The sequence below is a fragment of the Xenia sp. Carnegie-2017 genome, unplaced genomic scaffold (genome assembly GCF_021976095.1).
Source record: "Xenia sp. Carnegie-2017 unplaced genomic scaffold, XeniaSp_v1 HiC_scaffold_2, whole genome shotgun sequence".
NCBI classification, from domain to species: Eukaryota; Metazoa; Cnidaria; class Anthozoa; order Malacalcyonacea; family Xeniidae; genus Xenia; species Xenia sp. Carnegie-2017.
Window position 1 is genome coordinate 2391163 of NW_025813482.1, and position 12879 is coordinate 2404041.

Sequence of the window (12879 nt, forward strand, 5' to 3'; positions counted from 1 at the left end):
CCATGCAATGTTCTTATCTTCTTGTTAAATCTTCCTGTTTATAATTTAGTACTAAAAGGACATCAGTTTATTAGCAAGGATTGGCGTAATTAGAATGGCGTAACTACTACAAGATCTAACAAAAAAACTGAATAGTTTGGAAAACGTCACTAAAGTCATCTGCTTGCAAGATCTGCAAAAACATTTGTTAGAAATAGTTGGACCAATGGTCTATCTGACAGTGAAATTATCGCCAACAATGACAATTTTGAATATGAGAATTGTGTTACTTTCCAAATTTATTAAAATTGCTTGCACACGAAAATGAGGCATTTAAAAAGCAATCACAACACACAGATTCAAATTATGGCTCGTTGTTCAAAAGTGCCGATTATATAAATATTTTTTTTGAATGCTGTTTCATACTCCTCATGAATTATGCATAATTTTGAGCTAAAGATAATCCAAATAGTGAAATATTAATAATTAATAAAGATTTGCTTAGCGTTCTTTTATGTTTTTGACAATTTTGCAAAACTTTTTTGGCTTGAACAATATGTGCCATGTTTTAACCCTATGAGTTCAAATTCCTTTATAACTAAGTCATTTTTGTGCGCAATTTATTTCAAAAATGCTTCTCGGTAACACAATTCTCATTCTAGAAATTGTTACTATTTACAAATATTTTATTGTCAGATGACTCATTGGAAGTTTAACAATCTATTCCATCAATGGATTTTGCAAATCCTACAACCTGACAGCATAAGCAACGTTTCCTTATCCATTAAATTTTTTTCATACACCGTGTAGTCCACTGATACAGTCGTACTACGTATGATACTATGTTAATTTTTCTTTATTCACGTACTATGAAAAGAATAAATTTCTAACAAAATAAATAATAATGTCCTCAAATTATCAATTCGAGACTAAAATTTGCTGGCAGGCTACGCTACTGACTGAGTATTTATCGCCAACTATATCCTCACCGTTAAGCAAATAACCAATTGCTTCTTGCAAATGTTTATCAGTAAACATAAATTCCCTCACATGCAGAGGCGTAACTAGAACGTGATTCTGGTGTGTATATTCATATATTACGTTGTGCCATATTAATTTCTTTTGAAAGTATTTTGAATTCAAAAGAAATCAGTAGGGCACAGCTGAATATATGAATGTAGACCTCGTTCTAGAATTAACGTTCTAGTTACGTCTCTGCTCACATGAACTTTGTACTCTTTATTAAATGAATAGACAACCATTGACATTCAACGATCTTTAATATACAGCATAAACAAAACATAGCATACACATTACATGAAACAAAGTGACCATAACCTTCGTCCAAAGTTAATAAAATAACAACGACGTTGCATGATTACTATGTTGATGCACATTGTAACATTACAGTACTCCAGCTGTTTGTGTGAGTGCAATCTATTAAAAGAATAGAAAAGAAGAACTGAAGGAAGTTTCAATGAAACTAAAGACCGAGTCAATCAAAGACAAAGGAGACGCTTGACAAATTAAACTTAATGCATTAATATGGCTACACAATGCCCAACGCAGAATTATAAATAAAGGGTGTTTCAATGGATAGTTCTTGTTTTAACTAGAAAAATCATTGTGGAGCTGAAGCAAAGCATTTTCACTCTTTGTCTCTGAATAAATTTGATGGCAGCCATCGATTGGATGAAATATGAAAACAAAGCATATGATTGGTTGAAACTGACTAAAAATATCACAGACTGCATTGCAAGAGTTTACTTGCAACTGCAATAGCTGACAGAGAGGATACGTTTTCGTCTTATAAAATAACGTAAAACAATGTACATCGCTACTCTCCAGATTATTTTACTTTTTCTAATAAAAGTCATTTACTGCAATTATAATGATGACAAAAAAGCCATGTTGAAGTTAAAAGACAAAGCAAAAGAAAGGTTTGTGGTAATCACTTGTATTATCATTTGATATTTTAGATACGATATATTGTGTTGAAAGGTGGCATATTTTATGATTACTAATCATATTTAGGTTGTATTGAAGTACCCTATAAAGGAAGTACTAAAAATCTTAATCAGTTGAAAACATTTTTCCGTACTCACACTAGCTCACACATACACGTACACTAGTACGCACTCATTAAATAGGGATTTGTATGATTTTTTTGTTTTGAACTCTTTTTGTACCCTCAATTTTTGAGTTTGTTTTGCCATTGCTCAATTGTTCGAGGGAGTTTAATTTCACAAGCCTTGGTAGCTGAAGATTAGAGAAACTTGAAATGATTCAGAGAGATTTAACTAAGAGAGTATTTATCATCTAGCACATTTACTTAGCATTTTCTCAACATTCGGACTTTGCATGGATAGAAAATACACAAAATTACTTCGTATGGCGCTTAATGAAAGATTTATGAGTTTCTTTTCAAATTTGTACTCCTTTCCATATTTTAAATCATTTCACGTTTCACTGAATTTAAGCTAGCCGCGAATTATCACTTTGTAGTTACGACTTTATCTGTTTGTTAAGTATTTTTAAGAGACAGAATGGCAAAGTAACAAGTTGTCGAGGACTTCCAGGACTTCCAGGCAGAGATGGTGAGTTATACAACATTCTTTACTGTTGAAGTTGTGAAATATTTTAAGAAAATGTTTACTACCACAACGTAGCTCTATTACTACTGAATCTAATTTTTCTAAAATAACATTACAATTTAGGACGTGATGGCAGAGATGCTTCATTGCGTGGTAAGTTTTTTTTAACAAAGGTCATTTTCTTTTTATCTGCAGTGAATGTGCGGTTAAATGTATTTCCTGGAAACTACGTTAAATCTTTTATTAACTCTTATACCCCTCTTAGCTAAATAAACTATTTAATCGATTTTGACAAAATAGCTTATAAACTCGTATAAAGTAAATTACTGCCTTTTTGGCTGCGTGCCATTTACGAGTCCAGATCCTGATTTTATGAACTCTAATTACTTAGATGTTTAATTCAAACGGTTCGCGGAATATTTTTAACGAGTTATTAGTTTTATTATTCACGCTTTAGTTAGACGCGTTAATATTATATTCGCCAAAGCATAATGTCATCGCTAAAGTGCGATAGTTATTCTGACTGGTTTGATATTACGTGACTAAATGTATAGTTTTAGATGACTTGTGACACCATAGATTGCCTGTGCTCTTGGTTTTGGAAAAATTTGCCTCAATCTTGAGATAATTTTTTAGAGGTTCCAAATAATAAACGCAATGCTAAGAAATTGATTACACCAACAATGCATCGAAATAAACAACATGAGGTTTCAAAACTTGCATTTCACAATACCTATGAACCATTATGAATGTATGACATAGCACAATAATCATATTTATACATAACACAAGAATCTCTTTACACTTGCATTTGCTCATCACAAAATAATAAATGATATATGAAAATCATAAATATTGTTATTAATTATGAAAAATTTGACGCTTTCAAAAGTTGATAACATTCTTAAACAGTCTCTAAGCGTTATAAATAAGCGATTTCAAATGACATGTTGTTGTTACGTTCAATAAATGCACGTTTTGCTAAGGGATGTATTGCTATCGCCAGTTAGGTGAGGGGCTCTTATTCATTTATGCATGATATGCTGAATTAATATCTTTTGAAATGTATTGTTATCTACGGATTTATAACATGCATATATGATTAAGAGCCCCCTTAATTAGCGATAGCAATACATCCCTGATTTTGCTGTGAGAAAAGTTCAGAAAACATATTAAAACGCCAGAAGCAAACGTTTTTTGAGCTAACAAATACATGTAATATAATTTAGCATCCATTATCCATATAGGCTTACATAGTTAAATATTTAATGGGACATAGAATTTATATTGGAAGATTTTATAAGATTAAAGTGTTCCATACTCAAAATATGATCATTTACAATAGTTAAACCTGAAATGAAACTTTTTGATGTTAGATATTTTTATTCAGTTTTTACTTGCATCATATTATTTAATCATCAGAGTGATCTGTTGATTTTAAAAAATGAGTGCACCTTCAAAAAAGTGGTATTCATTCATATATGATAAACGTTCAAGTACGAAACCAATTTTTAAGTGTCCTTTATGTAAGGGAACCCCACGATCTACAAATCGTGGTTGTCTGGACACCAATTGGTTCCTATAAGCCCCCTAATTTCTAAAAGTCGTTTATTTCACCGTGTCTAAAGGACATTTGAAAACTACTCCTGTCTAGGCTTCATACAGTCAAAGGTGCTAATATTAAAGTTAAATATTATAAGGTCCTCGTGGTAAGCAGGGAAAACCAGGTCCAGCTGGGCCACCAGGACCTAAAAGTAAACCCACGTCAACCGGTGGAGTGGTCTACACCAGATGGGGAAGAAAACATTGTCCTAACACAGCAAAAACTGTTGAGATTTATTCTGGTAAGAAAATCTACGTAATTGCGATTCATGATTTAGCTACAACCAGTATAGGTTTAAGCAAGTAAAATAAGCATGTATGAGCGATAAAACTTTTGTTTTCTATTTTGAGTATTTTCTAATGTTTTCAAAACAAAGAAATCGGCTTTCTATTTATTTTAAGATGAAGTCTTTCCCTTATGCTTGCATCAACTCACAATCAAACAACAGACTTCTTGACTTCAAAGTCACGTCATAACTTCTTTAACACTTGTTTTTTTGCCAGACCTGCTAATGTTGACAATTCACCCGACCAATCATCAAACTTTTTTACAGCGGCTCCCCTCATCCCTTACATCTGTGTCAAATGCTTTGATGAATGTCGTTGTGTAACCTTCTTAACGCTCTTGATTTTGTTTACTTTACTCGTGTGAATCAGACATAAGAATTTTATTAAATATGCTCATTAGAATTTTTTATGTGCTCAGAACGTAAAACTGAGCTGTCATATTTCTTTTTAACTGTAAATGTTTGACGTAAAATACGCGAATCAACCTTTGTATCATAAGCAATGTTCTTGTAAAAACGAAGTAGTCGTATTCATTAGTTGTAGTTCTAAAGCATATTTTTATGAAAAACAGGAGCAATCGGAGGAGCGCATTATTCACACAGTGGGAGTGGATCAAATTATCTCTGTTTACCGTTGAATCCAATATACGAGAAATACGCTGCTGGTTATCAAAGTAACGCAATCATTTATGGTACTGAATACGAGATTACTTCTGCTGAGAAATATATATTTCCAAATCCAAACTTACACGACCGAGATGCTCCATGTGCTGTATGTCATGCTAAGTCACGTGGTAGTCACATGATGATTCCAGCGCGCAATATCTGTCCTTCAGGGTGGACTATGGAATACAAAGGTTATTTAATGGCTGAACGTCATGGTCACAAGCGATCTGAGTACATTTGCGTTGATGGCAAGCCAGAGGCAATGCATGGATCTCATGAAGATAAAAATGGAGCATTGCTGTATTTTGTTGAAGGCCATTGTGGTTCTTTACCATGTCCACCATATGTCGGTGGAAAGGAGCTGACCTGTGTAGTCTGTACTCAGTGATTTAAGGGTTTCAATGCACATTTGCACGTATTTTGGCATTATCTGTAGTAAAACTGAAAAAACATAATTTTGAATTTATGTAATAACTAGATCAGTGACGTCACCATTATTTTCCTTTAAATATCCTTACATGCACTTAAGTTCTATGATAAAAATACAAGAAGAAATGTTGATCACCAACAATTAATGACTCGCTTTCTTTATATGTATAAACGTAAGTTCTTAACGTTTTGCACAGATGACGTCTGTCTATAATTCAGTCTTTATCTCATGGTACTCATGGTAAAGGCAAAGTGCATAATTTTCTGTTATTTTCTGTAACCTCTTTTTACCAACATCACTTGTGATTGAATATGCAGAAGTTTACTTTTCAGTATTTGGTTGGCCTGTTCGAGGGGAAAGCTTGTTAGGCCTTTTTTCTTCAGATTTTAGGGAGAAAAAAAGCCGCTACTAAAGGAGAAGTAATCAGCGTGTTCTTTGTATAGCTTGAAGAATTTTTTTAACTTGCCTTCCAGTCCTGTCCTTTAAGCTGTTTTTAAACGCAACAGATCGAAATTCTATGGATTCGAAAACCAAAGTGTGTAGAAATGGCAAAACTATACAACTTGTCGTTTTTCCCAAAATTTAGAAACTAACATGCAGTAGAAATGGTGATGGAAAACAAAATATCGTCACTTAATTAAGCAATCCTTACATTACTTCCAATTGCAGTCATGCATTTAAATATTAGTGTGCAAAAATCGGAAATAAACAGGGGCAGAAAGTTGCACAGACCGCAGATGCAATTTCTCTTGGAAGTAAGGGTCTGCACACACGTTTAAATTTGGAGACTTTACTTTTATCTTTTTCTTCTCTTCTATAAAACGTTGCGGTTAAAAGGGATTTGAAGTTTGTGCCATGGTAGCTACACTAATTAAGTTAATTAATAACCTTGCCTTTTTTTAGGGCAAATTCAAAATGTTAATAAGATTTATCTACGTATTTTTTATGACAATTTATTGTAAAATAAACGGCTACTTCGCCTTCATTTATTCTGTCATGGTAAGGAGTATTACCTCAATTGATTTTTCTATACCTACACTTTTCAACAAACCAGTGAATTTCACTTGCATATTCTTAAGAAAATTACCGTTATCATGTTTTTTTGGTATGACGGCCTGCATAGCAAATGCTGGTTTAGTATCACCAGTTCTAGAGACGATTATCCTCAAAACAATGTTGATAAGAAAATTTGGATGCTGCTTGTTGCAAGCTGTCATGACGTCATCATCTTGTAAAGGTACATACGTCACTAATTCTGGGTATTTATTACGAAAATGGTTAAATAATTTCAATCTGTCTTTTTTCCATTTTCCATAACACTGCAATGTTACAAAAAACTGCTGTAATTGTTTTTCTTCTTGCACATATTCCAAAAAATGTTTAAAACATGAAGATACTTCTTCATTTTTCAAACCGACTTCCAGATAAATGATTCGAGGGTTGTCTTCACAAGCATCTCCTGTTTTTGCTGTAATGAAACAAAAAACAGCTGTAGATTTTACATGTATAAAAGTAAAATTAAAAAAAGGTACGCATAACGTACATGTGGGTAACTTAAATCGATGAATAGATGGCAATGTCGTGAAATTAATTGATGAAAACGGTCAAAATAATGTTATAAATTGTTTTCGCTACTTTCTGAATAATATCTTTATGGAATAGAAGTACATTGCAAACGATTCAGTTGTGATTGCAATTAACTCATAGTTAATCTTGAACGCAAAGGCTTCTCTAATAGCAAGTATTTTATTTTATTCATTACCCACAGCTTTAAACTTCATTGTCATGTTCAATCTTTTTTAAAAAATTTACACTGACTTTGACATCATTAGTAGTTATAGAAACTTGAAAGAAAAATCCTCCTTTGCTTAACTTCTTTTCTGTTAACTATAAACTCATTAATACAGAGGGACATGGTTGAGGATTGCACGCACAATGGAGAAAATTTTCATTTTTGTCGAAAATGACCAAGCTCCAAGCTACGCTATTTCAAACATAGAAGTCAAATTATCTGGACGAGATAATTTATGATCATCATTTTACAGTCAAACCGGATGTTCTGCTCAAGTGAAGTAACGCAATTTCTATTGAAATATTGAAAGGCAATTTACGGAGAAAGTTCTTTCGAAAGTTCAACAAAGTTTGCACATCCTTTTAGCAAATACTGATATGGTTTGTATACTATACCATAGGTATGGTAAAAAGTCAGGTACCTGACAAACAAGACCAGTTACGTAATAAAAAATAGAGACACAAGTCAGTTAATAAACTTTATAGATACTAATTACATTCATTGTTGTCATATAATCTCAGGCCAGAGGAAACAACTCAGTTGTATATTAACATGGAAGTCAGATGATCTTTTAAGACTAAATTGTCAGTCTTGCATTTGTTTCCATAAACAAATTAGAAACTATGAAAGTTAATCAGAAAATCTACGTAATTGCGACTCATGATTTAGCTACGACCAGTATAGGTTTAAACAAGTAAAATAAGAATGTTTGAGCGAGAAATGCTTGTTTCCTATTTTGAATATTTTCTAATGGTCTAAAATACAAAGAAATCAACTTTCTATTTGTTTTAAGATGAAGTCTTTCCCTTATACTTGCGTAAACTCACAATCAAACAACAGACTTCTTGACTTCAAATTTCACGTCATAACTTCTTTATCACTTGTCTTTTTGCCCGACTTGCTAATGTTGACAATTCACACGACCAATCATCAAACTTTTTTAAAACGGCTCCCCTCGTCCCTTACGCCTATGTCAAATGCTTTGATGAACGTGGTTGTTTAATCTTGTTAACGCTTTTGATTTTGTTTGTTTTACTCGTATGAATCAGGCATAAGAATTTTATTAAATATTCTCATTAGAATTTTTTATGCGCTCAGAACGTAAAACTGAGCTGTCATATTTCATTTTAACTGTAAATGTTCGACGTAATATACGCGAATCGACCTTTGTATAATAACCTAAGTTCTTGTAAATTTCAATTTGTCGTATTCATTAGTTGCAGTTCTAAAGCATATTTTTATGAAAAACAGGAGCAATTGGGGGATCGTATTATTCACATAGTGGGAGTGGATCAAATTATCTCTGTTTACCATTGAATCCAATATACGTGAAATATGCTGCTGTTGCTCAGAGTAAAGAACTCATTTATGGTACTGAATACGAGATTACTTCTGCTGAGAAACATATATTTTCAAATCCAAACTTACACAACCGATATGCTACGTGTGCTGTATGTCATTTTAAGTCAGGTGGTAGTCACATGATGATTCCAGCGCGCATCATCTGTCCTTCAGGGTGGACTATGAAATACAAAGGTTATTTAATGGCTGCACATCATGAACACAAGCGATCTAAGTACATTTGTGTTGATGGCAAGCAAGAAGCAATATACTTGGATCTTATGCAAATGAAGCATAATTGTGTCTTGTTAAAGGCAATTGTTGTGTTGTTGCTTTACCTTGTCCACCATATATTCATGGAAAGGAACTGACCTGTGTAATCTGTACTCAGTGATTTATTGGGTTTTAATGCACATATGTACGTATTATGCCATAAGCTGTATCAACACAAATAAAACATAATTTTTAATTTATTTGATAGTAACACATCAGTGACGTAACCATTATTTTCCTTTAAATATCCTTACACGCTCTTAAGTTCTATGATGAAAATACAAGAATAATTTTTAATCAACAAGAAATTATGACTTGTAAGTGTTTTATGTAGTAAACGTAAGTTCTGAACGTTTTGCACAGATGATGTTTGTCTGTCTATAGTTTTGTCTTTATCTCATGGCACTCATGGTAAAGGCAAAGTGCACAATCGTCTGATATTTTCTGTAACGTCTTTTTACCAATGTCATTTGCGATTGGTTACGAAAAATTTTAATTTGTAGTGTTTGGTTAGCCTGTTCGAAAGATATCTCGCTAGGCCAACTTTCTGATTTTACGGAAAATATTTTATGCAGGAATTAATTAACGTAGTTTACTGAGGACAAAAGCAAAAAGAAATGGCTGAAGTTGGCAGCGTGTTTTTGTATAGTTCGAAGGCTTGTGTTGCCCAGTTATTCTGTTATTTGCTTTGAGCCGTTTTGTTACCTTTGAAAAATTTAATGTTCGCATGTACTTTGCGTTGATAAGAATCAGGTCAATTTATTTTTGATATCTACGCTTATCAATATATATCGTCATATCAACTAAGAAACGACCAATTTCAAAATATAATACTTTACATGGGATCAGTGTGTATGATGTTTATAGCAAAATACTATTTTTAATAAAAATGAGACGTATTCGTTCATAGAATTTGCAAGATATTTTTTAATATATGAGCGACGTCACAGTTTTCTGTCATGCAGTCTGAGCGATGACATTTAAGAAATGCAAAAGTTTTGACAGTTGTCGGGTAATTTCAATGAACAGTGAGCACAAAACAGTTTTTCAGATTTTGAACAAGTTTGGTGTAAAGAATATTAAATATTTATCATTATTTCAACTACTTTAATAATCTATTTCATTGTGTCTATAAATTTGTGAGGCTGCCCACACGTACACAATGCGTACCTATTTTGAATTGCTGCATATCACCATAACTGCTTACAAATCTACACTGAGCACCATAAAAAGCATGTATACAATGCGTACCTATTTTAAATTGCTGTATGCCATCATCACTGCTAACAAATCTACACCGAGCACCATATAAAGCATGTAGACAATTCTTAACTATTTTAAATTGCTGCATGCCATCATCATTAGTTATATATCTCCACCGAGAACCATTTGAAACATGTACACAATGCGTACCTATTTTGAATTGCTGTATGCCACCATCACTGCTTACAAATCCCCACCGAGCACCATTTGAAGCAAAAAGTTGTTTGCTCAATTGGCGTTTATTCAGTAAGAAAACAGCCTGGAAAACTGTTGCCTCGTTTAAAAGTATTTCAGCAGCTGTTTTTTCATATCTTTTACGATCGACATCCCATAACTTATTACTAAGATTGAAATGATAATACTCAGAGTTATTTTAGATATTTGAGTTTTCCCATTATAGGACCATTTTAAAATTGTAGAGGGTAAAAGGAATACCGTGTGAAAGACATGCATTACTTATATTGTCCTGCAATTTGGCGTATGTAATATGGAGCTATAAAGTTTACAGTAAAACATGAATAAAGTCCAGCATTTTGAATAAAATTGACTGCCCTTCATTGACCTTTTAAGTGCACCTCTACATAGTAAATAAATTAAACTCTGGACTCACTTAACTGTGAAACTTGGTGCTGTATGCATATCTAATAATATTACTTACTGCTCTTATTGATTAGAAAACGCACTCGACTAGTACTGGAAGCCATCGTGCCAATTGACAACTTACATCCAATATCAATCCACATTGATTACTGGGGAATAAGACCAAATAAAACAAAAAACGCATCCCACGAAGGGTTAAGAAGCCACATAATTTTTCAAACTGCAGAAAGAAGAATGTCTCTTAAAATGCAGCATCCCAATAAATATTTTCAGTAGTTACTGACAGAAACATTTGCTTAAAAAGCTTTCATAAATACGAGTTCACCTTTTAATGCTCATTGAATAAACAAAATTGGTGAGGAGGGATGGCAGATCCCAACCTTTGAACTAATGGAAAATCGCTCAACAAATATTCAAAATCTTAAATTAAACTGGGGGAGAGGGCTCTACAATTAATGCTTTCTGTCACCTGTCACCGGCTCAGCGAAGACGAACCAGCTGGTTTTTTTCTAAGAGAAATTAATTACATTTGAACAAATCTTGTGTCTGTAAGAGTCAACAAAACTTTGAATGTACATCGTTTGGCTATGATCAATGACTTACCCAAAATTGAGAGGAATCTTCAATTTAAAAGCATGTAGTATGAACTACTACCAAAATATTTGGACATATAGAATATTGAAATCATCATTGATTCCACGATCTTTCATGAGAATGACAAGGCGTTATCAATAAAAAGCTTGTCACTTAAAGCTTATGCCCCATAGTCATTTGCTTATTCAGTAATGGCTAAAACACAACCAAAATATGCAACAAGATAGACCTTTTTTAACAGATGATATTTATCTGCGCATGCGTAGCAGCTACTCTTAAAAACTGGCTACTTCTCACACACTCACAAACATAAAATTACTGTCTAATCTTTTTGTCTATACTAACACCAAACTTTTTAGATTATTTTTCAGTATACTAAGATGAAATTGACTTTGGGTTTAAGTCAAACTCGATGATCACCGAATCTTTAATATAAAAGAAAAATAATAAATCGCGTGCACTGATTGATCTAGCTTGTTTTACAATAGCCTCAGTGTCCAAAACAATCTGATCACTATCAATTAAATCAATCTCAACCTTCGATCTCTAGTTCTCTCAAAGGTATTCATGATTTTCATAAGCCTGTGAAAACTTGGTTATATGTTTTTTTTTTATGAAATATTTAAAGAATGTGAAATTATACGTAAACCATGCAATGCTCTTACCTTCTTGTTAACTCTTCCTATTTATAATTGAGTACTAAAAGGACATCAGTTTATTAGCAGGGATTGGGGTAATTAGAATGGCGTAACTACTACAAGATCTAACAAAAGAACTGAACAGTTTGGAAAACGTCACTAAAGACATCTGCTTGCAAGATCTGCAAAAACATTTGTTAGAAATAGTTAGTTGGACCAATGGTCTATCTGACAGTGAAATTATCGCCGACAATGACAATTTTGATTATGAGAATTGTGTTACTTTCTAAAATTATTAATATTGCTTGCGCACGAAAATAAGACATTTAAAAAGCAATCACAACACAGAGATTCAAAATATGGCTCGTTGTTCAAAAGTGCCGATTATATAAAAATTTTTTTTTGAATGCTGTTTCATACTCCTCATGAATTATGCATAAATTTTAGCTAAAGATAATCCTAATAATGAAATATTAATAATTAATAAAGATTTGCTTAGCGTTCTTTTACGTTTTTGACAAATTTTGCAAAACATTTTTGGCTTAAACAATATGTGCCATGTTTTAACCGTATGAGTTCAAATTGCTTTATAACTAAGTCATTTTTGTGCGCAATCTATTTCAAAAATGCCTCTCGGTAACACAATTCTCATTCTTAAAATTAATATTATTTACAAATATTTTATTGTCAGATGATTCATTAGAAGTCTAACAATCTATTCCATCAATGAATTTTCCTACAAGCTGACAGCTTAAGCAACGTTGTCCTATCCGTTAAATTTTTTATACACCGTGTAGTCCACTTCTATAGTCGTACTATG

The 12879-nt window shown here is 32.8% G+C and overlaps 2 protein-coding genes across 4 annotated transcripts in view; both read left to right on the forward strand.

Moving 5' to 3' along the window:
- Positions 1–12879, forward strand: part of LOC124439769 (hydroxysteroid dehydrogenase-like protein 2) — a 98961-nt gene that overhangs the window by 31064 nt on the left and 55018 nt on the right. The gene's annotated exons all lie outside the window — the stretch shown is intronic.
- LOC124439768 (short-chain collagen C4-like) lies at positions 1775–5699 on the forward strand. The gene is made up of 5 exons (XM_046990035.1): positions 1775–1919; positions 2509–2576; positions 2697–2726; positions 4274–4417; positions 5035–5699. Exons 1-5 carry the CDS (start codon positions 1807–1809, stop codon positions 5514–5516), a joined length of 837 nt encoding a protein of 278 aa, XP_046845991.1. The 5' UTR covers positions 1775–1806; the 3' UTR covers positions 5517–5699.

Excerpts from the sequence above, each read along its gene's own strand:
- LOC124439768 (XM_046990035.1), top strand. The coding sequence starts at position 1,807 with ATGTACATCGCTACTCTCCAGATTATTTTACTTTTTCTAATAAAAGTC. Across the intron at positions 2,577-2,696 it reads AGGACTTCCAGGCAGAGATG|GACGTGATGGCAGAGATGCT; the intron begins GTGAGTTATACA and ends ATTACAATTTAG. Across the intron at positions 2,727-4,273 it reads CAGAGATGCTTCATTGCGTG|GTCCTCGTGGTAAGCAGGGA; the intron begins GTAAGTTTTTTT and ends AAATATTATAAG.